The 27,087-nt window shown below is 37.7% G+C and overlaps 1 protein-coding gene across 1 annotated transcript in view; it reads left to right on the forward strand.

Annotated features, from left to right (window-relative positions):
* LOC130240014 (MAM domain-containing glycosylphosphatidylinositol anchor protein 1) overlaps positions 1 to 25,987 on the forward strand; it is a 318,227-nt gene extending 292,240 nt beyond the window's left edge. Inside the window, exons 8-9 of the mRNA XM_056471429.1 lie at positions 2,879 to 2,987; positions 24,435 to 25,987. Coding sequence (XP_056327404.1) covers positions 2,879 to 2,987; positions 24,435 to 24,526 — 201 coding nt within the window. The 3' untranslated portion in view covers positions 24,527 to 25,987. The remainder of the gene's footprint in view (positions 1 to 2,878; positions 2,988 to 24,434) is intronic.
* Positions 25,988 to 27,087: the final 1,100 nt, after the last annotated feature.

Here is a 27,087-nt window from a genome sequence, read left to right on the forward strand (position 1 = left end):
TTGAAATATAACACGCTGGAGAGTTGTAATTTGAGTTGATATGAATCATTATAGATGTTTAAACACAGAAACAAATGGTTTTGTATGATCTTCCTGAAACAGGTTTTGTTTTCAGAAAGGTTAATGATGTTAGCTAATTAAAGCACAATACACACTGCAAGCCATTTTGCTTGCTATATATACAGTTGAAGTCAGAATTATTAGCCCCCTGATTTACTTAACTAGGTTAATTAGGTTAACTAGGTTAATTAGGTTAACTAGGCAGGTTAGGGTAATTAGACAAGTCATTTATTAAGGATGTTCTGTAGACTATCGGAAAAAAATTTGCTTCAAGGGGCTAATAATTTTGACCTTAAAATGGTGTTTAAAAAATTCAAAGCAGCTTTTATTCTAGCTGAAATAAAACAAATAAGACTTTGTCCAGAAGAAAAAATATTATCAGACATTGTGAAAAATTCCTTGCTCTGTTAAACATCATTTGGAAAATATTTAAAAAAGAAAAAAAATTCAAAGACTTCAACTGTATATAAACGCTGATTGTATTACCTAAAAAAAGCTTTAAATTGTGTGTGTGTGTGTGTGTGTGTGTGTGTGTGTGTGTGTGTGTGTGTGTGTGTGTGTGTGTGTGTGTGTGTGTGTGTGTGTGTGTTAAATGTAGCATGCTATAAAGAAATATTTACACATACTCACATCAATTATTTATGTTTGTAAGATTTTCCTCAGCTATTTTTTTAAAATAATGAATTAAATAATGTATGAATTAAGAGCTCATTCTATAATTTATTTAAATTCTCCATCATACACGCAGTGCTCAGCATAAATGAGTATACCACATTTTGAAAATCAGTGAATAAAGTTAATATATTTTATTGCAGTTGAGCAAAACAGATTTATTAAATGGATATATTTATTAATATAATAATTTAGTCACCATCTTTAGAAATAAAACGATTAAACATTTAAATGTATTTATTAATTAAAACATTAAATTAAATTAATTAAATGCCAAATATTGAAAAAAAGCTATATATATATATTTATTTATTTATTTTTTCCCTAATATAATATAATAATAATATACACTCACTGGCCACATTATTAGGTTCACCGTACTAGTAACTTTTTTTCATTCTTCATTTTCAATGCAGTCTCTAAAACAAATGTTTTTGGTATGATGTTCTGTGTTTAGTGGTGTCGAAATGTTATTCAGCATTTTCACTGACTACATTTTTGTTGTTGGTAAACTGCATTTGATTTAATTACAGTTGACCACTGTGAAACAAAGTTTAAATTCTTCCTCTCTTGCAAGCAGATAAACTGCATGAACTAAAAATGAGAGTTTTTCTCATCAGAAAGTCAGTGTTTTTCCCATCTGATGTGCTCTGCCAGTAAAATTATCTTCTTCCTTCAAAAAATCCACTTATCTCAGACAAGTATTAATATCGAGCCTTGTTATATAAAATTGTTGTAATATGTAACAGTGGGGGTGAATTTAGCACTACACACCACATACATACACTTTTTTTCTCTAGTATGGTTTTCATGAGAGCATCTGAAGAGTTTGTTAGTTAAACCATTAAAGAAGGCCTATAAATAACATATATGCAGGCATATGCTTACCGGCCACTTTATTAGCTACACCTTACTCGTACCGTTGGACCCCCTTTTGCCTTCAGAACTGCCTTAATCCTTCGTGGCATAGATTCAACAAGGTACTGAAAATATTCCTAAGAGATTTTGGTCCATATTGACATGATAGCGTCACGCGGATTTGTTAGCTGCACATCCTTAATGCAAATCTCCCATTCCACCACATCCCAGAGGTGCTCTATTGGATTGAGATCTGGTGACTGTGGAGGTCATTTGAGTACAGTGAACTCATTGTCAGTTTCAAGAAACCATAACCTCGGTTGTAACGAGTGGTTATTTGAGTTACTATTGCCTTTCAATCAACTGGAACCAGTCTGGCCATTCTCCTCTGACCTCTGGCATCAACAAGGCATTTGTGCCCACAGAACTGCTGCTCAGTGGATATTCTCTCTGTTTCAAACCATTCTCTGTAAACCCTAGAGATGGTTGTGCATGAAAATCCCAGTAGATCAGCAGTTTCTGAAATACTCAGACCAGCCCGTCTGGCCCCAACAATCATGCCATGTTCAAAGTCACTTAAATCCCCTTTCTTCCCCATTCTGATGCTCAGTTTGAACTGCAGCAGATCGTCTTGACCATGCCTAAATGCACTGAGTTGGTGCCATGTGATTGGCTGATTAGAAATTTGTGTTAAGCAGTTGGACAGGTGTACCTAATAAAGTGGCCGGTGAGTGTATAAATTTGGGCTACCAATTTTTGCATCGTTATTTTGTTAGATTAGCTCCAGATTTGGCTTTTGCAGATTTTTTTTTTGCACAATTTGACCATGAATTTGACATGCTTTTTTTTTTTTTTTTCAATTTTTACAGCGCATCGTGTTCTGCATCCTGCTTGGCTGTAGACTATTGTCAATCAATCTCCTCCATGCCGTGTCTCCTGTACAGTACAGAATGCTCTTGCCAAATTTACATAAATCTTCGATTGCTAGCAGTGTGACTCTGAAGTGCTATAATAAGTTATTTTGTTAGATTAGCTTTAGATTTGACTTCAGTACAGTCTAATCTAATGTATATGCACATATTGTAAAGCATCCTATAGAAAATGTTCAATTAAGTGAGAGGTTTGAACTCATACTGTACATGCTGAGCGCTGTATGTGTTGTGACCAGTTCATTGAGTTCACATTCAGATTCCTGTTCCAGTCAATTACAGCAGATGTGTGTTGCGAATGTGATGTGGTTCTGGACATACAGTATATAATCTGTCTCACTCCTGTTCCTCTCCGTCAGGTGGTGTTTGAGGGAATCAGAGGAAACGGTTTTGAGGGAGACATCGCTATCGATGACGTCTCTGTTACCAAGGGGAAATGCAGACAAAAGGACAGCGTGGACAAAACAGGTCTGTAGCATTAACAGTCTTCATCCTTCACTGATCAAAATCTCTATATCTGCTTGTGTAGCTCATCATTACAGTTTTTGTCTATTGCTTGAACAGTTTTTCTAAACTTTGGCTTATTGTGTCACAAACACAAACACACAAGACACCACTGGGGAAAAAATAAACATTCACATCTATGTCAAATTGAAACTGCTATCAACACATAACAATCCTTTGTCAAAATGTCACAGTGATGACAAAATCTAAAATGTTTAAAATAACATACCGACATTCAAACGTGCAATATCTAGCTCTAAAGACTGGGGTATTATTAGGGTAAGTAAAATAATCTTGTTTTTTCAGTTTAGTTTAGTATGCTCACCCTATCGGCAAACAGTTTTGCTTGTTTTAAAGGGCACATATGGTGAAAAATCTACTTTTCAAGCTGTTTGGACAGACATGTGTGTAGGTATAGTGTATAGACCATCATATTGGGGTGATATAAGCACACCCAGTCCTTTTTTTCAATTTAACAACATAAAAACGGTGGACCAATTGGAGCGGTTTTAGGTGGGTTTGCAAACGTGTACTTTTCATTGTTTCTTCCTTAAACTTCAGTTGTTTGCGTTTCATGCAGTCACAGAAGCTCCCCGTCATCTTAACTAGGTTCAGCTGGAAAGTGCGAGCGCGTTGCCTCACGTCCGCGTCCCTCTATTGGAAATAAAATAACGAACTTGCCTGCAAGTCGCACACCAGAACATGCATTTTAGAATTCTACATATAGGTTTCTATCACGGTAAACACAACGACACCGCGGCGCCCAGCCACGACTCAGGACACTGTTTATATTTTTGCCGCGCCACAGAGCACCATCTGAATAGTTTCATTTTACATAACATACGAATGTGCGCGTTTGGTGTGCCGTGTCGCGGCTCTGAGTGGCACATTCAGTGTGTGACGCCCTTTAGTTATAGCCTCAGTCAAAGTTAATTCAGTGTGCGTGGTTATTAGTCTCGGTGTATAGGCTCAGAACTTTAAACTAGCATACAGTTGGCTGTAAAACTATACAAAGACACATATGGTTTTGTACTCTCTGCTTGGTCTGTGTACAAGTTGTACATGTACGGCTGAGTGCTGGTCCTCTCACTCATGTTGCTTCTCTCTGTCTGCCTGTCTGTTGCCATACACAAAGCGGGGGAGCTGTTGGCTTCGCCCCCTTGTTACCTTGGGCAGGAAGTCGAAACTAAATTTCATGTGAAGCAACACACCCCTAAAACAATGACCTGTGTAGACGCCCCCAAAATGACACATTTTAACACATTATAATCTAAAAATCTGAATTGTGTTTTGAACTGAACCTAAACTGGCACACTCAGAAGAACCATAATATTTATATTAAAACTTTAAAAAGGGGTAAACTAGGTGCCCTTTAAGAAAAAATAACTTTCACATATTATTTCTTAAAACATGACAATTTTGTGCACTCCACCAGCCGAAATCATGTCGCGTGCACCCAAAACAAACCTCTCCAAACACTGCAATCACGTCACAGTCGTTACGCACACTCAAGCAAACTAGCGAAGGCGTCGAGTTTATGAAAATAAAAGCCTTTGAATATTTTTCCAGACCTATTTAGCTGCTAGTTGGTAATCAGATACCGTTTCTATGACTATTCTTAATGACAACTGTGGAAAACATTATTGATAAAATGCTTATGAAAACCGCTGTTTGTTTACCTTCAAGCTCTGCTTCAGTTGCTTGACACGTGCGCACATGATGAAGTGCTCCGGTGACCGCCAGCACACATACATATTATGTACATCTCGCATGTGAAAGTGTTCCTCCATATGTTTTCAATGAAGTTGGTCACAATACTTAACTATCCACAGAATTTGTAATGTTGTCAAATGTGTAAACATTTAGCTGTGATTCGCGGTTCTGCCTTTGGATATCTCTGGGACATGAATGCTAAAGCTTTAAATAAAAGTGAAACCATGAACAAAAGCCAGCCCCCTCTATGTTTACAAATAGAAGCGCAGCCGTTTAGAGGCCATTTCTGGTTAATGATGTCAGAATTTACAGGTATTTTGTAATGGATGTGTGAATGGTCTTTTCTGGAAAAATTCCGGAACGTCCTTGCCTGTGTGAACAGCACCTTTTTGAATTTACCTGTAAAGTGGTTCCAGTAATTTTCTGGATATTTACCGGTATCGCTAAAGGTGCTTTTGTCTCTAGATTGCTTCTTGATTTAAGAATTTTTAGATATTTGGACTAGAAGCATTTTTGCAGTGTAATACAGACAAAATCTAATGCCAGTTTAAATAGCATGCAGGTGAGTAAATGACCACAGACAGTGAATCAGACAGGTTTTTCTAGTGTATGTGTGTGCACTCTGGGCAGCAGGTGTTCAGACTGGTGGTCCAGCTCTGACAGCACTGGCTCTCTCCTCTCACCTCTGATGTGCCACAGGCCTCAGGTCAGCTCTTCTCTCCTCCTGAATGCTGATGTTGGCTCATGTTGGGTATAAATGCAGGCACACAGACAGGGAAAGACAGGCCCTGCGCCAGCCTGAGAGAGAAAGATGGTCATTGGTTCACTACAGCCCACCACATCGACTGATAAAACAGCATTTTTAATATTGTTATGCGAAACAGTGAATTTATATGCATACCTCTGCATGAGATTACAATTTTTAATTTTATTTTATTTATTTGTTTTGTTTTATTTAAATGTATTTAATTTTATTTAATTACATTTTTGTTTTAATTTAATTTAATTTTATTGTATTTTTTTTTTTTTGTTTAATTTAATTTAATTTAATTTGTTCATTCATTTTCTTTTCGGCTTATTCCCTTAATTAATCTGGGGTCGCCACAGAGGAATGAACCGCCAACTTATCCAGCATATGTTTTACGCAGCGGAGGCCCTTCCAGCTGCAACCCATCAATGGGAAACATCCATACACACTCATTCACACACTACGGACTACGGACAAGTTTAGCTTACCCAATTCGCCTGTACCGCATGCCGTTAGACTGTGGGAGAAACCGGAGCACCCGGAGGAAACCCACGCAAACATGGGGAGAACATGCAAACTCCACACAGAAACGCCCAGCCAGGGCTCAAAACACTGACCTTCTTGCTGTGAAGGTCTTGCTTGCTACCCACTGTGCCACCATGCTGCCCTAATTTAAATGTAATTTTATTTAATTTTAGCTCAAAATGACTGTCATGGACCCCCTCCCTCAAGATATCATGAGAAAAGATAACATGATTCTTTAAGGATCACAGTGCACCCCCACACTGTTAATTAATTATAGTCTTATTTCAGTTTATTTTTTTAGAAAAGATCTATCTATTCTTATTTAACTCTGTTAAATTTACAGTGTAGAAATTCCAGTAATGTGAAAACACTAGTAAGGCCTGATGCTGAAGAACTGTCTGAATTATAGACAATTACATTGTTCCTCAAGTTCAGTTGAAGTCTGAATTATTAGTTTTCCTGAATTATTAGTAGGGCTGTACGATATGGGCAAAAGAAACCTATCATGATTTTCTTGAACAATATTGCGATTTCGATTTTATCATGATTTTGACACACAAACACACACACACACACACACACGCACACACACACACACACACACACACACAGACGTTTTACAATTTGAATCTGAAACATATTTCCAAAGGAAATCAATAGATCTTTATCAATGACCTGCAACATGTCTCTAAACTACATAAGGCAAAAATATATAAAAATTACCTAGCAAAGGTGTAATAAATTATCTCTAGGACAGACCTATGGCAAAACAAATAAATAGACTAGTGTGAGTTCCAATGGTCTGTTTGACCCAAATACTGTAAAAAAAATATGGACGACACAACAGCGCCTTTTTCCATTGAACGCTTTGAATGTAAAACACCTCATGACGGGCACAAACGGTTGCAAAAAAACTGTATCTGCACTATAACAAAGGCTCCCTAAATAAATACTTACATAAAAAACACACAATAATATACAGTTTATTAAAAAACTGTGATGTAAGCTGTTTTTAATAATTTATTGAAAATAATATATGTTGGACTGCAGAAATAAACAATCTTTCATTAGACTAAGCTATGGTGAGAACATAGATAAAAAAATATTTCTCTTATAACAGATTGTTTATTATTTATTATTTTCACAGGGGTAGAAATAACATTTGTAAAATATGAAAAATAACATTCTTAGAAAAGTTTTTATTTTTAATTAACAATCAGCAGGACCCAAAATTTACACATCATGTACAGCTATTTGCCACCGGGGAAGGGGGGGGGGGTATTTATAAATATCAACAGTATATTTACACATCCCAGCACTGTATAAAATAATCCTTGTCTATTTGTACAATAAACTTAGCAGTATTAATACATTAACTGATGTCTATCAGCTGCTGCAACATCGCTTCTATATTGTTTATCATATTTTGTCTTCGCCTCCATTTGGTTTATTCGATACCTTCATTATATCTGGCAAAGAAGAATTTACTTTCATTTGAATGTTTATTAGGAGTTTTCAAATAAAAAGCCAACGGTAAATGGTGTATATAAATAAATTATAACATTTACAGCTCTATTTGTTATGTAAGATTCAGTTTCTAGAATGTTTAATATTTTTGAAACAGAAAATTCAGTAGATCAGCGCTATAACATGCCGAAACTCAAAATGTCAGAAACGTCCTTTAAATCAAGTTCAAATAACGTTACAGGAGATGTGGAGATGTGGAGATCGGCTAACATTAGTTTTGTCTTCCTAATTATTATTTCAGACCAGGCCCGGATTGGCTAATCCGGAGGACCGGGAGAATTCCCGGTGAGCCGGTCCTTTTTTGGGCCGGTGTCCCTAGCTGCTCGCACTCTCAGCAGTCACACTTTTTTCATTTATTTTACCACAGCCTCACTCTTTTTATTCATTGTTTTACCGCAGCTCCGCTCTTTTTATTTAATTTCTCTTAGCCCCGTTATCAAATATAACGTTATTGGTTGTCGCGAACGAAAGTGAAGAGGCTTGGCGAGTCGTGGAAGTGAAAGTGAACAGCGAAAAGTGAACTTACTCCACACTCACAAATTGAACAGTGCCATTGTGGTCCAGTGGTCAGCACATTGCCTTATTACGCCGCCAACCAGAGTTCGAATCTTACATTTTTCTTTCATTTTTAGTGTGAAGACATATAATACTGTTTGGGTTACTTATATATGTGAACATATTTTATTTTTTGTGTGACCACCGTTACAAAGGACAGAATATTTCTAAAGAAGTTTGCACAGAATATATATTCAGAAATTGCAGGAAAGGACATTGTGATGTTTTAAAGAATAGTGTTGGAGATTTAGCTACCCTAATATTCTCACATTTATGAAAATCATTTGAAGTTCTAAAGCAGCTGTGTCCTTGAAAAGGACGTGATAGTGTCATTAGAAACTGAATTAGAAATGTTGTTATTTTAATAGTCAGTTGTGAGCTGAGGTGGGCCGGTCTAAGGCTTGAGACTCCAGGGCTGAAAAGGAGTCCTACTCCGGCCCTGTTTCAGACCCATAAAGAGAATTACTGCTAGATAACGATCACCTGTTGTCCCTGACATGGCTAACGTTCGGCGTGTATCAGCAAGCAAAAGCCCACGTTTAACCATATAAACAACTCATTTTATCATGGTAAAATAGCACAGAAATCTACATTGGTACTTCAATCTCCTCCCAAAGCTTCCATGGTCTACTTAGAGAAGCTGTCAATCACAACTGTCAATCATGATGACACAGCCTGTTTTTATAGCATTAAAGTACTGGCTAAAAACATAGTGTTTACAAAAATGAAGATCTGAACCGATATTAGCTTGAGACCCAATGCCTCTACTGACCAAAACCATCTTTCAGGACATTTTATTGCAAGTGTAATAATTTCTGTTTTTATTTGGGCTCAAGTCTCATTCAGGAGGCGGGCTTTATGACTGGTACTGCAGCCAGCCCTCAGGGGCCGATCTAACAGCCGGGAGCGTCACTCAAAAGGAAGTGCGCGGCACACTTGGTTTGACCATGTGACGTGTCAGAAGTAGTTGCGTGTACTTTGGTATGTGTCCAGATTTTTTTTTTTTCTGCCATACATAGATCATAGACCTCTTCGTGACGCTGCCGTGAAATAGGCCGTTCACACTCAGCTTGTGCGCATATTGGAAGTGACGTGCCTGCGTATTCCAGGCGAACCCAGTTGAAACCATTCTATACTTTCAGATGATGCAAGTGCACCGCGAGTTTTAAGCAAGTTTAGAATTAGGCAAATTAGGGTAATTATGTAAATCATAATGATGGCTTGTTCTGTAGACAATCGAAAAAATATACATTGCTTGAGGGGGGTAATAATATTGACCTTAAACTGCTTTAAAAAAATTAAAAACTGCTTTTATTCTAGCCAAAATTAAACAAATAAGACATTCTTTAGGAGAAAAAATATTATATGAAATACTGTGAAAAATTCCTTGCTCTGTTAAACATCATTTGGGAAATATTTGAAAAAGAAAAAGGAGGGCTAATAATTTTGACTTCAACTGTATCACTGACATAAAATTAAAATATTTCTGTAGACTGATAGATCTGCACGGCAGCAATGATCACTGCTACCATTTTTTCAAATCAATGAAAGATCCTATGGAGATCCTTCAGTAAAAATGTCAAACAGTGCTTTCTTCATTATAAGTGCTTTCATAGAGAAAATCTAACAGATCCAAAGCAAAGAGTATCAAAAAAGCCACTTCATAACATTGTGTCTCCTTATGAGCAAACCTTGAGGAAAAAACAGACACTTCACACCTCAAACCTCCTCCTGATAAGCAGAGAAGCTGCATTTGATAGCAGAATGTAATCAAACTCCAACATTTACACGTATTACAGTTACAGAGACGTTTGATCATGCAAAACCCAATATATATGTAAAGCATCAATATAAATGGAAAGTAAAAATGGATCTGGAGAATACACGAGCAAATAAGAATATATGAATATGACTAGATTATTATTACACAGTGTATGGGTCATGAATGGAATTTATGATTGTAGATGTTAAAAGGCTGTTCATTTGGACATTCCTCTAAGAAGCAGAGGTCAGTTCATTGACAAAAACTAATTATTAAAGGATTATTCATATGATAATGATAATAATGCTGAAATAAATTTACCTTTTTAAATGAAGAGACGATTCGTAAATTAATGTGTGTAAAGAACTTGCAAAATACACTTTTAGCTGTGTCTAAATACTTATTATGATTTATCAATTGCAAATCATATTTTTAAAGGTCATTTTCTCTAATAATACCCAATAATAATAAGAAGAAATAAGTTGTTCTTACAATGAGCCATACAACTTTACTTTCATAGAACAGACTTTATTCTGAAGGTTTTTACTTGGGAATATGTTCACATATTTGGCCTGATAATATACATCTTATATTTTAATATTTTATTCTAATAAAAAAAAAAGTGCATTTATTTATTTCCATATTGTTTTGTTTCATTTTATGTTACGTATGTTATGTCATTTTATTTTATTGTCTGGTAATATTTTACTGAAATCTGTGAATTTATTACTTTATCAATTATTTAATTACATTTTCTTAAATTTAAATTTATTTTATTTTGTGTTATTTTATTGGTAATATTTTATTTTACAGAAAAACTGAATTTGTTTTGTTAATTATTCAATTTTATTAATTTAATTTTTTTTTTTGTTTATTGGCTCTTAATATTTTATTTTACAGAAAAACTGAATTTGTTTTATTTATTCAATTTTATTAATTTAATTTTTTTTTGTTTATTGGCTCTTAATTTATTTTACAGAAAACTGTCAAGTTTATTTCTTTATCAATTATTTATTTATTGTGTTTTAATTTATTGGCTGTTAATATTTTATTTTACAGAAAATTGTCAAACGCATTTCTTTATCATTTTATTTTATTTGCTGTTTACAGTATTTACACTCACTGGTCACTTTATTAGGTACACCTTACTAATACCGGGTTGGACCCCCTTTCTTCAGAACTGCCTTAATCCTTCGGCATAGATTCAACAAGGTACTGGAAATATTTGGAGATTTTGGTCCATACTGACATGATAGCATCATACAGTTGCTGCAGATTTGTCAGCTGCACATCCATGGTGCGAATCTCCCATTCCACCACTTCCTAAATATGCTCTATTGGATTGAGTTCTGGTGACTGTGGAGGCCATTTGAGTACAGTGAACTCATTTTCACGATCAAGAAACCAGTTTGAGATGATTTACGCTTTATGACATGGCGCGTTAGCCTACTGGAAGTAGCCATCAGGAAGGGTACACTATGGTCATAAAGGCATAAACATGGTTAGCAACAATACTCAGGTAGGCTGTGGCATTGACACAATGTTCAACTGGCACTAATGGGCCCAAAGTGTGCCAAGAAAATATCCCCCACACCATTACATCCACCAGCAGCAGCCTGAACCCTTGATATAAGGGTTGGATGGATCCATGCTTTCATATTGTTGACACCAAATTCTGACCCTACCATCTGAATGTTGCAGCAGAAATCGAGACTCATCAGACCAGACAACATTTTTCCAATCTTCTACCGTCCAATTTTAATTAAATTTTTTAATTGAATTGTGTGAACAGTTTCCTGTTCCTAGCTGACAGGAGTGGCACCCGGTGTGGTCTTCTGCTGCTGTAGCCTATTCGCCTCAATATTGGACATTTTGTGTGTTCAGAGATGCTCTTCTGCACACCTCGGTTGTAACGGGTGGTTATTTGAGTTACTGTTGCCTTTTTATCAGCTGGAACCAGTCTGGCCATTCTCCTCTGACCTCTGGCATCAACAAGGCATTTGCGCCCACAGAACTGCCGCTCACTGGATATTTTCTCTTCTTCAAACCATTCTCTGTAAAGCCTAGAGATGGTTGTGCGTGAAAATCCCAGTAGATCAGCAGTGTCTGAAATACTCAGATCAGCCCGTCTGGCACCATCAACCATGCCACATTCAAAGTAACTTAAATCACCTTTCTTGAAGCTCGGTTTGAACTGCAGCAGATCGTCTTGATCATGTCTACATGCCTAAATGTATTGCGTTGCTGCCATGTGATTGGCTGACTAGAATTTGCGTTAACGAGCAGTTGGACAGAAGTACCTAATAAAGTGGCCGGTGAGTGTATAATATAATACTCTAAACAACAACAATAATTGTTAAATTAAAATGAATTGATAAAAATACAATCGATACTATTAAACCCGACTTTATCCAATGCCAGTTATTATAAGCTTTAAATGTATGCAAATTACCACATATTTAATGAAGTAATAATAAAGTCTCATTTGATTATTTAAGCATACAATTCAAGAAAACCTTTAATACCAAGCAGATGTTTGCAGTTCTTAATGTACTGCATTAATGTATCAGTCAACTGGGAAAGAACAGTGATCTCTGTTAGCTAATGCTGCAGTGTCTTGCCTTAAAATGAGCTGACATGCAGAGATCTCAGTGTCACAGCGCCTCATACAGAGTAATGGCATGATTCAAAGGCCTGAATCCTCATCACATTTTCATGGCATAGTGAATTTTGATAGATTGGAGCCTTGACCTTCTTGCTCTGAATATTAAAATGGCAGAACCCTAAGTCTTACTCAGGGAAATCTGTCAAGAGAAGTCCTGGTCATATTTCTCTCTCACACACACACACATGCACGCACGCACGCCAATATGCCTATTATTGTGACATCAACTGTTTTTTTGGTAGTTATAAAGTTTTATTTTAGTTTATTCTACATCTGGTGACGCAGTGGCGAAGTAGGTAGTTCTGTTGCCTCACAGCTGGAAGGTCGCTGGTTCAAGCCTCGGCTGGGTCAGTTGGCGTTTCTGTGTGGAGTTTGCATGTTTTCCCTGCATTCGCGTGGGTTTCTCCGGTTTTCCCCACAGTCCAAAGACATGTGGGAAAGAGGAATTGGGTAGGCTAAATTGCCTGTAGTGTATGAGTGTGAATGAGTGTTGAATGAGGATGTTTCCTAGAGATGGGTTGCGGCTGGAAGGGCATCCGCTGCGTAAAACATGTGCTGGATAAGTTGGTGGTTCATTCCACTGTGGTGACCCCAGATTAATAAAGAGACTAAGCTGAAAAGAAAATGAATGAATGAATGGAAATCATAACCTTCCTAATTGAGAATTGACCTGAAGCTGATTCTTGCATGCAGACTCACACAAAGCCTGTGCACTGCCTGCTAGGCATTAGCTTCATCTGACAATAACACTGGATGACATTTTCCCAGTGTTTGACACAGCTTCTACAGCTCCAGCCGGAGCTTCCTCGTCTTTAATAGTTAAACACCTCAGGAAGCTGTCATGGTGAAGCGAACACTCAGAGAATAATCTCCATTATTGTTTGAAGATTTAATGAAAGCCCACGCGTGACTCTCATCTGGACCTGGTGTTGGCACACGCACACATACATTCGCACGCACGAGTGCACACACACAAACATGCAAGCACACAAGCCTCATACACAGAAACGCACGCACTCACACACATGCAAGCACAAACACACAGGCATGCACACATACGCACAAACAGACACAAAAGCACACAGAGATGCACACACACCTAAAGACATGCACAGACATGCACGCACAAGCAGAGACGCACGCATGCATCCACACACACAAACAAGCACACAGAGACGCATGCATACGCAGACACACGCATACAGAAAGACATGCATGCGCATGAACACACCCACACATACATGCACGCAGAGACACGCACAGACATACACACACAAAGACATGCACTCACGCGCACACACACACGCACACACACACACACAGAGACATGCACACACAAAGACATGCACAGAGATGTGCACACACACGCTCAGACATACACAGAGACGCACACACACAAACAGAAACACAAGCAGAAACAGAGACATGAACAGAGAGACAAACACACACACTGTGCAAACATGCATATGAACTAATCCACCCACACACACATACATACATGCACGGACACAGACATGCGCGCACACTCACAGACACACATACAGAGACACAAGCAGAATCAGAGACACAAACAGAGACACACACACACTCAGACATACAAACAGAGACGCACACACATGCGCATTCACACAGACACACACACAAGCAGACAAACATGCACATGAACAAATCCACACACACACACGCACATAAATGCATAGACACAGGCATACACACACACACACATGCTTAGACATACACACAAACAGGGACGCACACACTTGTGCATGCGCACAGAGACACACACAGACAGACAGACAAGCACACACACACACATACATGCACGGACACAGACAAACAGAGACACGAGTAGAAACAGAGACATACACACACGCGCGCTCACTCTCTCAGACATACACACAGAAACAGAGACATGCACACACACAAACACACATACAGTACACATGCTCAGACATACACACAGAGACGCACACACATGTTCACAGAGACATGCACACACACACACACAAGCAAACAGACATGCACATGAACACATCCGCACACAGAGACACGCATGCACAGACATGCACACACGCACATACAGAGACACATAAGCACAGACACACATGTGCAGACAGACACACACACACTGCACAGACACAAATACACCATGCACACACACATGCCGCCCACAGGTGCTGAGCTGTGCTTACACACAGGAAAGTGTGTCAGGATGTGCGTACGGCGCACCGCAGGGCAGAACAAAAGAGCCAAATTAATGATTAAGATCAATCATTGTGAAAGCTCCCTCACAGAGAATATTCCAGCTCTCAGCCGCACGCATCGCTCACAGCTGCTGTTTGTTTGGGAGAACTCATATGTGTGTGTGTGTGTGTGTATACTGTTAGCTAACAGGCTCTGTGTCCAACCCATGAGGCCTTGCTGTGGAGGGTTTGTGGATTCATCAGTGAAACTCCTCTCGTCTTCATGGTTTCCAGGGTCTCTCCTGTAATGCGGTGCTGTTGGAACTTAAGGCTGTGTTGATTGTTAATAAAAAGAAAACTTTTTTATTGTTAATATTCATAGAATAGACGTCTAAAACTAGAATAATAAAGAGCTAAAATAGAGCCACACATAAGTTAATTTCGCTATTCTTTTAACAAAAATATAAAACCATAAAATATTACAGAATTTCATTGCTAAATTTTATATATACAGTAAAAGTCAGAATTATTAGCCCCCCTGAATTATTAGCCTTGTTTATCTCCCCCCCCAACCAATTTCTGTTTAAGAGTGAGATTTCTTCAACACATTTCTAAACATAATAGTTTTAATAACTCATTTCTAATAACTGATTTATTTTCTCTTTGCCATGATGACAGTAAATAATATTTGACTAGATATTTTTCAAGGCACTTCTATACAGCTTAAAGTGACATTTAAAGGCTTAACTAGGTTAATTAGGTTACTAGGCAGGGTAATTAAGCAAGTTACTGTATAATGATGGTTTGTTCTGTAGACTATTGAAAATATATAGCTTAAAGGAGCTAATAATATTGACCTTAAAATGATTTTTTTAAAATTCTAAACTGCTTTTATTCTAGCTGAAATAAAGCAAATAAGATTTTCTCTAGAAGAAAAAAATATTATCAGACCTACTGTGAAAATTTCCTTGCTCTGTTAAACATCATTTGGGAAATATAAAAAAAAATAAATAAATAAACATCAGAGGGGGGCTAATCATTCTGACTTCAACTGTATTTATTTTCATAGTCTACAGAACAAACCACTGTGATACAATGACTTGCCTAATTAGGGCTGGGTGATTTGGCCTAAAAATCTAAATCTCGATTAATTGAACATTTTAACTCAATTACAATTAATAAACGATTATTTTATTTGTTTGTTTACATTTGTTTGCCCTCACAGTTCCCTACACTAAATATGCTTACAAAATACAAGTGAGAGATTTCTGAATGAAGGGTGCATTACTTGATTTTAAAATAATTGAAGGAAACACATACTATCTACTATCTGTGATTATTTATTGAACATCAACGTTGAACAACTGAAATGAAAACACACGTTGCCTAAAACGATAAAAACTATAAAAAAGTGAAAACAAACTTGCACTTTTGGAAACAAAATCAATTCTTTTCTGTGCTTTTCAATAGTAGAAAATATCATTTAAAAGTAGAAAGTAAATAATTTTACTGTAATAGAAAATATGCCGTCTGAAGGCATATCTGGTGCAGCTTCCAATCCTCATCAATCTACTGCAAACATGCAATTTGTATTTGTCAAGAGGTGCATGGGTGTGTGACCGCGCAAAGGCTGCACTGGACCATACCTGTGCATCCGACGCATAATCGAAGTATAAATCAGCCTTAACAGAGCAGAGTCACATGAATCAACATGTGTTGGGGAAAGTCATTGAAAAAATTGACCTGGAAAAATTAGATTGATTATAGGTACAGAATGTCGATTTCAATTACTTTTCGACTAATGGCCCAGCCCTACTAATGACCCTAACTTGCCTAATTAACCAAGTTAAGCCTTTAAATGTCACTTTAAGCTGAATACTAGTGTCTTGAAAAATATCTAGTCAAATATTATGTACTGTCAATAAATTTAAAGAAATCAGTTATAAGAAATGGGTTTATTGTGTTTAGAAATCTAAAAATCTCTCCGTTAAACAGAAATGGAGGGGGGGGGGGATAAACAGTGGGGGCTCATAATTCAGGAGGGCTAATTATTCTGACTTCTTAATTTGTCATTAGTCTCAAATAAGCTGGGGAGTTCTCGAGGTCTACCTGAGCTCAAACTCCCCTCTTGCCCTTGAAACGGGAGGGATCCCCAAGCTCGAGGATCTTATGAGCTCAGGGCTCTCTCTCTCTGGGACAGCATGCCAACACGCTTTATAATCAATCATCAGCTAAATGAAAAAAATATATAAAAATAAAATCTGCTTTTATCTTAGTTGAAATAAGACTTTCTACAGAAGAAAAAATATTACAGGAATGACTGGGAAATATTCCTAACTCTGTTAAACATAAAAAATAAAAAAAAAATCACAGCTTTGACTTTAACTATTTTTATAAATATGAACAATGTCATGTAAGATCAAATCAGAGAGTACGCACACTCTATAAATGTGGACTACTTCTTAATAAACTGCCCACATCTCTAAAACAGTAAGCACTATGATTTTCATCTTGAGCATGTGAATGTTCTGCACACAGCACAAATGACCCTCGTCTCTCCTGGCCTGTTCTGCCCATGGGAGCTCAACCGTGAGCCGTTCCTTCTTTAGAGATGAATGATGATTGGCTCTGACGTCCCATGTGTTACTGCGTCCCCATAAATCACACCATGACTGGGATTTGGCTGTAGGGTTGGAAAGGCAGAGCGATAAGAACGAGGGAGAAAAGTATGAGCCATTCAACGCAAAGGTGACCTGTTGAATGGGAATTAGAATATAAAGACCTGGCAACGGACATTAATGTAAGAGTAGCCAAAGCAAAAATGACTGTTGATCAGTTTTTGAAACTATATTCAAGGTTGTAAATTATTATTATTGCTTAATTTTTAAAGGTGCACAGGTTCATATAAATTTGATCTCTACACACACACACACAGACAAACAAATACACACATACTGCTGGGGTGAGACACAAAATAATTAAATAACTAAATGAGTAAATTACAAAATTACAAGTACATTTATTGACCAAAAATGATGGTCAATAATAAAGTAAAGAAATATCCATTACAATATCTATAATTTAATATAAATACACTGTAAAAAATTGTAAATTAGCAATTTTCTGTATTTTATGATATCCCAGTACTGGGTTGCAGATGTAAGGGCATCCACTGTGTAACATATGCTGGATAGGTTGGCGGTTTATTCCGCTGTGACAACGCCTGATGAGTAAAGGGACTGAAGCTGCGGTCACACTGGACTTTGTGTGTGCGAAATTCTGTCGTGCGGCACTGCGAAAAGGGGCGGGATTATACAAGATGATTAGACATTAAAAAAGCGAGATCCTCGACTGGTCTCACTCAGTCAAGTGATGCGATTTCGCAGGTTCACCAAGCTTGAACTTTGCACCGCAGCAACCTGCGAAACTTAACGCATGGCCTTACGTTTCCGGTCTGACGCATTTGCGTGCGTATGAATAGAAGTCTATGGCTTAAGTCGAAGGAAAATGTATAACTGAATGTATTTTATGATTCATGTTTTTTTTAATATATATTTTTTTACTTTATATATGCTTTTGAATAGCATTATAAAACCTTAATTTTTCTTTTAACCTTGAAAAGTTTGAAAAGAGACTTTTATGAGCATTTGTAGTAGTTTAAACTTTAAAGTGATGTATTGTCTGGGTTGGTGTTGTATATTACAGTACAAAATTCTTGTAATAAACTGGCAGTACATATCCTGTTATTTTGCAGACTTATTACGCTGTATTTTATGTCTTATACATTATATTATTTCAAACTGAAATTAGGGATCATTCCCTAATAATCAAGGAATAGGCCGAGCAAACGAATTCAGCCTCTCGAGACCTACATGAGCCCAGACTCCCCTCTCTCAGGATGAAATGGGAGGGAGCCCCAGGCTCAAGGATCTTTTCAGCTCAGGGCTCTCTCCAGCGACAGCATGCCAAACACGCTTTCTAATCAATCATCAGCTAAGTGTAACTCTTGAAGTTAAATTGAGCTGAAACAACACAAATCTGCTTATATTTGTAAAAACAAAGACGTTAATTTAATTCCTTCATGTTCAAACACATATCATCTGTGTGGAACCCAGCATTTTTTACAGTGTACTTGTGGGGACAATTTGGTTCCCACAATGTAGGAATGCAAGCCAATAAAAATAAAAATAACACTAGCAAGATTGAGTGACAAGCAGTTTACTGAAGTAAAAAAGGTGAAAGTTTTGGTCAAGTGTTGATCATTGTCAATGCCAACCAAACCCTGACAATTGTTTGGAATTGACAAAACTGTAAAAAATGCATGGTTCTAGACCAGGAGTTCTCAATCTCAGTACTGGAGGTCCAGTGCCCTGCAGATTTCAGCTCTAACTTGCCTCAACACTGTTTCTAAAAGGCCTAGCAAGAGCTTGATTAGTTAGCCCAGGTGTGTCTGATTGGAGTTGAAGCTAAAATCTGCAGGACACCGGACCTCCAGGACCAACACTGGGAACCCCTGTTCTAGACCATTCCTTCATGTTGTGCCAGCACAAATCAAGTAAGTTAATCGTTTTTAAAATTCATTTTTAAAGTGGATTAAAAATACCCATCATTAAGGATTTCTTTAAATTAGTGTAAAAATCTCGTCTCGTTCTCGTGAACCCAATCTCGCGTCTCGTCACACCTCTAGTTATTTGTCATAAAGCAATAAAGCACCTAAATGTGAAATGTGAATGTGAGAGCACGCGTCCGCCGTGGTGCTCTGTGTGTGTGAATGCGAGAGAGCGTGTTCATACGCCATGGTGCTGTGTCTCGCTTGTAATAGGCTGACTGGACTCTGTAACATCCAGCTGGGTGTTTTTTTTTGGGAGGTATATTTAATCACTATACATTTTACCTTCTTCCGTGGCCCAATATGTACCTGCTACTAGTATAGAAATAATGCTGATAATATATGTGAAACACAGTCGGTAGTTGGCAAATATATTGAGTGGACATGTTTGTAATTTGACTTTGAAAGAGTCAGTGCCTCACTAGCCACCGCACATCACGCGGCACTCATGTCTCATCACAAAGGGGCAAACAAAACTGGCATTTAGCCTACAATCCTTGCACAACCTACACTTTTATCTGTAATCTATCTCTATTGATAGAACCCAATTTAACGTGAGATTTTGAAAACCAGATCTAAATTTTGCGAGAATGGTGGGGTCGGGTAGAAAATGGAGCGGGTCAGGCAGCGGGTGAACAAAGACTGAATATACAGCCAGAGCGGTATAAAACCTGGCCGAAGCGGGATTAAAATTTCAGTCGCAACACGTTTTTTAGCTCAGAGTTGACTTTTTCAACTGTGAGTGCATGGCGCGCAATGGCCAAAACGCGAGGTATAGCAGGTGTAGCAAAAACCGTGTTCGGCCACTTAAACGTCTTTGATTTTTGACAGTGTGTGTCTTCCTTTATTTCATTCTTTTGGGATTTTTTTGGTCAACACACCTATTGGGCCATTTTGAAGGTGTGGTGAGTTTTTGGTTGTTTTTAGGAATACAAGGCACACACACACAGACACACACACATTGTACACTCACTCTCAAAAATTACCCGCCTCCTTCAGAAGTCCTTGAGAGAGATGTCACGGCTCACACGCTCCTGTTCCTTATTGAAAAGGAAGAATAAAAAGCTTTATTATGAATATATTGATTTCCTGCTAGCCGGAGAAATCCTTGATATAAATTCGTATCGATTTTTTAAATACAATACCTGCTTTTTATTTATTGAACCCGTTTTGTTGGCAGCTTGCATGCATAATTAAATGCGCATGCATGTGTGTGTTGCGCTGCTTTTTTAAGTAACGTTTCTTCCAGCCCCCTCATCATCTTTTCCGTGGCCATTTCCTGTGAGCTGTGCCGAAAGATATTCTTCAACATTACCTCTGAGACATAATGACTTGTAATTGTCCTCTCGCAGGTCATCAGTCTTCTGTGGCTCATAGATATTACCACTTATGGCCTCCGGTTCAGTCACACGATGATGCCAGGCACTGTAACCCCATCCGTCCAATCCATTATTTCAGCGTCCCGCGCTCTTTTGTGCCAAAAGCTCAACGGGAGCATGAAACCATTTACGACAGCATCCCACGTACTCGCACACTTCCATTTTGAAAGGACTCTGACCCTGCAGCTATTGTCTGGTTAAGGTTAAGAGATGTTTTTCTTCACAGAAGCTTTTTTTATGTGCTAGGTTTCAAGGTAAATGGCCCCCTTCTGGATGCTCTGAATCAGACGTTCAAAGCTTTAGGCCTTAAAACAGTCACTTCTCAGGATGTACATCTCACAGTTCGTATACCGCGCACGTCATAAATAGCATCCGCCGTCAGAAAATGTGTGCAAGAACTGTACCTTTCGGTTTAGAACAGCTTGTAATTAGGGCAATGCATTTAAGGGACAGCTTTGAAACTTATCAACTCATTTAATGAGGTTTTAATTGGAAGGAATGCTTTCTGAGTTGGGATAGATATTGATGGAAATTGGGAATGGTTTTTAGGATCATCTTTTGGGGTGATTTAATAAGCTTCTACTTCAGAGAAAGGTGCAAGAAGGGTCACTGTCATCCAGAGTTTAGCTCCAACCCTAATTAAACCCAGCTAGTCAATGTTGCTTGTGATACTACAAACGTCTAGTCTAGTTTGTTGGAACTAAACTATCTGGAAGTGTGTTTCCCAAATATGAAGTAACTCAAGACTGAACAATTCAATTATGATGCATTGTTCAGGAAATAAACTATTTTGTGACAAATGTTTCCCGAATTCTGTCAGAGATCACCGTTTGAACAACTGTAAGTGAAAAACGTGCTAGCTTTTCTTGGACTGTCTTTTAGTGATGGTGAAATGATGAACCAGTGAACCATTCAACTCCTCTGTATCGGAAAAAGGTTTGTTACTCGAAGCTTTCTAAATCAGAGCTTAATGAGGACCTCTGCTGGTTAAAGTGTGGGAAAGCAATATGTTGCAATAACGTCAACCGTTCACAACTGACCAACTCATTCATGTAGTAATACAAAATATAATTTATAATTATATTTATATAATATAAACAAATTACCTAATTACTGTAGTTTTTTTTTTTTTTTTTTTACATATGTTGCATGTGTATGATATGTTAGATTACACCACCAATAAGGTATTCAAAAGTATTGACGCTTATTATATTCTAACCAGTTCTACACCCAACCACTCATTCCAAGCGGGGAATCAGTGATTTGCCAGCTGGCCTCTGTTATACACTATAATACAATATGCTGTGGCATTCTTTAAAAATAGTTGCAAATAATATGCTAATACATGTTAGTATGGTTCAAAAGCTTTTTACAATAAATTACTATTGTATTTTAGTTTAATTACTGGTGTGTGGCACCGATGCAGTGCTTTGAAACAGTAAAAATGTATGTAATAGATGCCTAATCTCTCGCTATACATTTTACTAACACATCTTTGCTTCCAATGACAGACTATCTTTCCTCTTTGTACTTAGTTCAAGGAAGTAATTTATTTTCTTTATATATATATATATATATATATATATATATATATATATATATATATATATATATATATATATATATATATATATATATATAGTTCAAGTCAGAATTATTAGCCTTGCTGAATTATCCCCAATTTCTGTTATACAGAGAGATTTTTTTTAACACATTTCTAATCATGAGTTTTAATAACTCATTTCTAATAACTGATTTATTTTATCTTTGCCATGATGACAGTAAATAATATTTGACTAGATATTTTTCAAGACACTTCTATACAAGCTTAAAGTGACATTTAAAGGCTTAACTAGGGTAATTAGGCAAGTTATTGTATAACAATGGTTTGTTCTGTAGACTATCGAAAAAAATCTATAGCTTAAAGGGGCTAATAATACTGACCTTAAAATTGAGTTTAAAAGATTAAAAACTGCTTTTATTTTAGTATTTTATTATATATATATAGTTGTGTTGTCTATTTAATTTTACTAATGTTTAAGTTTTTTGTACAATTTTTGTCATATTCAATACACTGCAGAATTACTGCATAAATATGCCTATTTTTTTTATTTCAATTACAAGTATGTTTTGTTTTCCCAAGCTTTGGAAAAGTAACAGATTTTCACTTGTAAATCATTCTTCATGAGCCACGGCTGCATTCAGAATTGCATAGATGTTTTCTGAGACCGGCACAATTGTCAATATCAGGGGTGTCCAAACTCGGTCCTGGAGGGCCGGTGTCCTGCAGATTTTAGCTCCAACTTGCCTCAACACACCTGCACGGATGTTTCTAGAAAGCCTAGTAAGTGCTTGATTAGCTAGCCCAGGTGTGTCTGATTGGGGTTGGAACTAAACTTTGCAGGACACCGGCCCTCCAGGACCGAGCTTGGACATGCCTGGTCTATATGAAATTGTCAAGGGACCATAACTGTCAATCTGAAGATCGTTAATACTGAACTGCAATAAAAAATAACTTTGAGACCAAATTTCATAAAGGTGAGCAAGACCGTTTTAAGCTTTGAAAATCCTTTAATGTGTATGGTGAAGAGCTGAAAGGAATAGGGCGTAAGGGGGAAAACTCAGAATAGTACACAGCCAGGAGCTGTGATTCTATCTATGCTTCTGTTAGATCAAGAGGTGTAGCTCAAACCACACAAGCTTGTCATGTTGTTTGCGAAGGTTTATTGGAACAATTTAGATTCAGAAGTTAAGGAAATGGGCAGGTGACCTAATGGTTATGTAGTGGGACATAATCAAAAGCTGGGCCAATGAACAGCAATTTTGAGCCCTATGCACAAACATTGTAAGTGGGCCCCTCAAATCAAAGTGAAAGACTAAGGCCGGGGTGGGTGTTGGTAGATGGGCTGTAGTGGTAGAGGGCGAGGAGATCATAGACATTGAAAGGTTGTAGGTTTGATTCCTGGTCCTGGCAGTAATTTAAGGTGGAGAAAGTGAGTGAACCGCACTCTCTCTCTTTGATACCCTACTGAAGGGTATCTTCAGCAAGGCACCTAATTTTTCTGGGCTCTGGAAGCAATCGGGTGCACTTGGATGGGTCAAAAGCAGAAGACCAAACTAATGATGGAACTTGTGCTCTGGGGGCATTTACGGTCCAGGGGTAAATGCCCCCAGAGTCAATATTAGCCAACCAAGATTGCAAGTTTGAACATTTGTCTCAGGAAACCTATGGTCACATTTTACAGAACTTTGGGACTATATTCAATCATGAGAAGTTTTCTTAGGAAGACTTCATATTTAAAACTTGACCTAGGTTAGTACAGAGGCCATGGACTGATACAACAGAAATGTGTAGATCTTGATTGCAATGCAAGCCCCTATGGATGTATTTCTTCCACATATTTCTTGAGTCTCCTTTAACAACCTTTGAGCAATACTTGATTCATTTCAAGTAGTGATACTCATGTAGGAGATGCCGTTTTGAATCCCACTTGGGACTCCGCTATGGTTTCTAGCTGTCCTAAAAATCTCGATTCCATTCCAGGTTCTCCTTTGTAGAAATCGTGTGTTGAATCTCTCTTTAATCCAAAGCCCTGGGATCATCCTAACCTTCCCCCCATTTACAGCACCCCTTGCTTCCAAAATGCTTACTTGTTCTATTGTCAATATAAAGTGGTGAAATGTACAAAAGTTAATCAGTTGTAGTGTAAAGAGTGTAATATAGTGATTCTCTTTGTGTTCACAGCAGTTCTGTCTGGGACACACCAGAACCTTCACCTTCTTCCTGTGATGGTCCAACTGCTCGGCACAATCTGCCTGACGTTCCTCCTCAGATGATACAAATGACCCCCGAGCACACACCGCCAGCGTAGGACGTCCCCTGCGGCAGCAATAACTACTGCCCCCCGACACGTGACCACCATTCCTGCTGCTGCCTCCCTCATTTCCTCCTGTGATTCCTGTTGGTTTTGCCTTCACACCATGTCTACTTTTTCTTTCTCGTCATCTTTAAGGTCACTTGTTGAGCTTATATCTGCTATGTGGCACCTTTTTATGTTTTTATAAGAATAGCCTCGGTTTATATTGTGATTTATTTTAACATCACCTCACTCGTCCCGTTTTCCTAGTGTATGTATCTGACACGCAAAAGTGTCAACTGTTACCAAAGATGACGGAGGGCTTACAGGATGAATAGGTGGCTAAAAGAACGACAGGAACGCCCTTTCCCCAAATGAAACGACTCTTTCCACGGACTCAAGTGCATGGAGATGTGATTCCCTTTGGAATGCAAGGAATAACGGTGAGGAATGGACTGACAGAGTTACTGATGGATCTGTACATGCACGTGTATATGATATACTGTTTTGGAAAGTATCAAGCTGCAGAAAAGACTAAAGATAAATTCCAACTGCAACTTCTAGGACTATGACAATGTGAAACTAAAGAAGCACAAATTTATATCTTTTTTTGGTAGTATTTTGGGTTCCTTTACGTAGTATTCTGTCAGTCTGGATTTGCTGTACACTTCTTGTCGTTTGGCTTTCTTTACCAGAAACCGCGTGCCACTGCTGCATTGCTGTTCAGTTTTGTTACGAGGTGGAATTCGGTAAAAACAACACAATGTGAATTTTGGACCAGAAAAGCATCAGTTACCTCACCCTCAATCTACAAGATCCGTAAAGCACCTGGACAAATGTAAGAGAATGATCACTTTAGCTTCAATCAAACTGCCGGGAGAATGTTGACTCGTTAGGTCTGTCGTTCTCAATCAGCAATAGGACTGTACCTCTGACTGCAATGTACGCTCTTGTCTTTGTGAATATGGGCATATGACAGATGGACGCCTCTGGACAGACAAACTGCACTCTTGGCTTTAATGTTCAAGAATGTTATTTTGCATAGGGTAAGAGAGAAATTGCACTAATGTGCGAGCTCTTTAACAAACCTTTTTTTTCTTTTAGAAGTTAGTTGACCTAAAAGTTGGTTCATCAATGTTGAAGCATCCTACAATAATGCTGCATTCCATTTACTTCCAAAGTCTCGCTTTACAGCTTCCTACTTGGATAATTGCAATAGCTTGCCACAAAGTCACTTAATTAAGATGGTGACATACACCCACGTTATCGTAAACATTCACTCTTAAGTAAATAAAACACATAAGCTGGGCAAAGTTCCTACATCAAATGACGATAAAACATGTTTAGCAAATGCACATACAATAACTGCATATAAATGAACACCTGCAGAGCAAATGCTAGCACTGTGTAGCATCATTTATCCTCCAATTTGGTTTCTAAAGGCCCTTGTATAGTTTAAATGAAGTTCTTTTTGGTTTGAGGGCAATGATGGACAGTTTACTATTTTTGAACTCCGTAAGTTCAAAAGAGCTCTATATTCTTTTCAGTGGATATTCTGTTCATGAAACCATACTTATCTAAGCTTGAACTGAAAAAGCAAGCAAAAAAACAAAACATGCCTGCTCAAATAATGTGGCAGCAAATCATTACTATATGAAGTTTTATAATTTCGAGAGGAGTATGTGATATGATTGATCGTGGCTGACCTCACATCAATAATCATTGCTAGTCCAATCAGATATTATTGCTAGACCAATCAGATGAATTCTAGCCTCCAATAAATAAGCCCATTCATCTGACCTTTTTATAGCTTAATTTCTGAAGAAACTCCCCATCCACCCCTTCCCCCTCTTCCAGGAGGAGCTCTGAAGACCTACCTGATTTCAACCCCCCCATCATGCTACATGACCTGGCAGGAACCCTGGGCTAAAGTATCTCCAAGCTCAGGGTTCTCTCCCGGGACAGCATGCCAAATCTGCAAATTAATGTCAAGCAATAACTAAGTGTGAACTCTTGAAATAGTAGTTATTAATGCTGCTTGCAACAACGCTACTGTGCCTGTTGACTCAAAATGGGATTATTATTTTCACTTGTGTTTAAGTCAATATAGTCTAAGTTAAGTTAAATTTAATATTAACAATATTTAATCAAATAAAAATATATATATATATTACAAAGCATTTTTGGTTTCAGTATTTGGCCAAGTTTGGGTTGGGTACAGAATTTTAATTTTGGTGTATACCTTAGAAATTTAAAAGACATGTTAGGAATAAAAAAAAAAAAGAAAATGTCTTAGTGAGCTAAGCTAGCTCAAAGGAGTTTAGGATTTGAAATAAACTCTCACAATTTAAGAGTTAACACTTATATATTGCTTGACGCTAATAGCAGGTTTGGCATGCTGTCCCCGGAGAGAATCCTAAGCTTAGAGATAATTGAGTCCAGGACTCCCACTTGGTAAAAAGAGGAGATGGGGTGGAAGGGGGATTCTTCCAAAATAAAGATAAGGCAAGTAGTGCAAAATCAGTCTATTTACTGTGGGCT

The sequence above is a fragment of the Danio aesculapii genome, chromosome 13 (assembly GCF_903798145.1).
Source record: "Danio aesculapii chromosome 13, fDanAes4.1, whole genome shotgun sequence".
Classification (NCBI taxonomy): domain Eukaryota; kingdom Metazoa; phylum Chordata; class Actinopteri; order Cypriniformes; family Danionidae; genus Danio; species Danio aesculapii.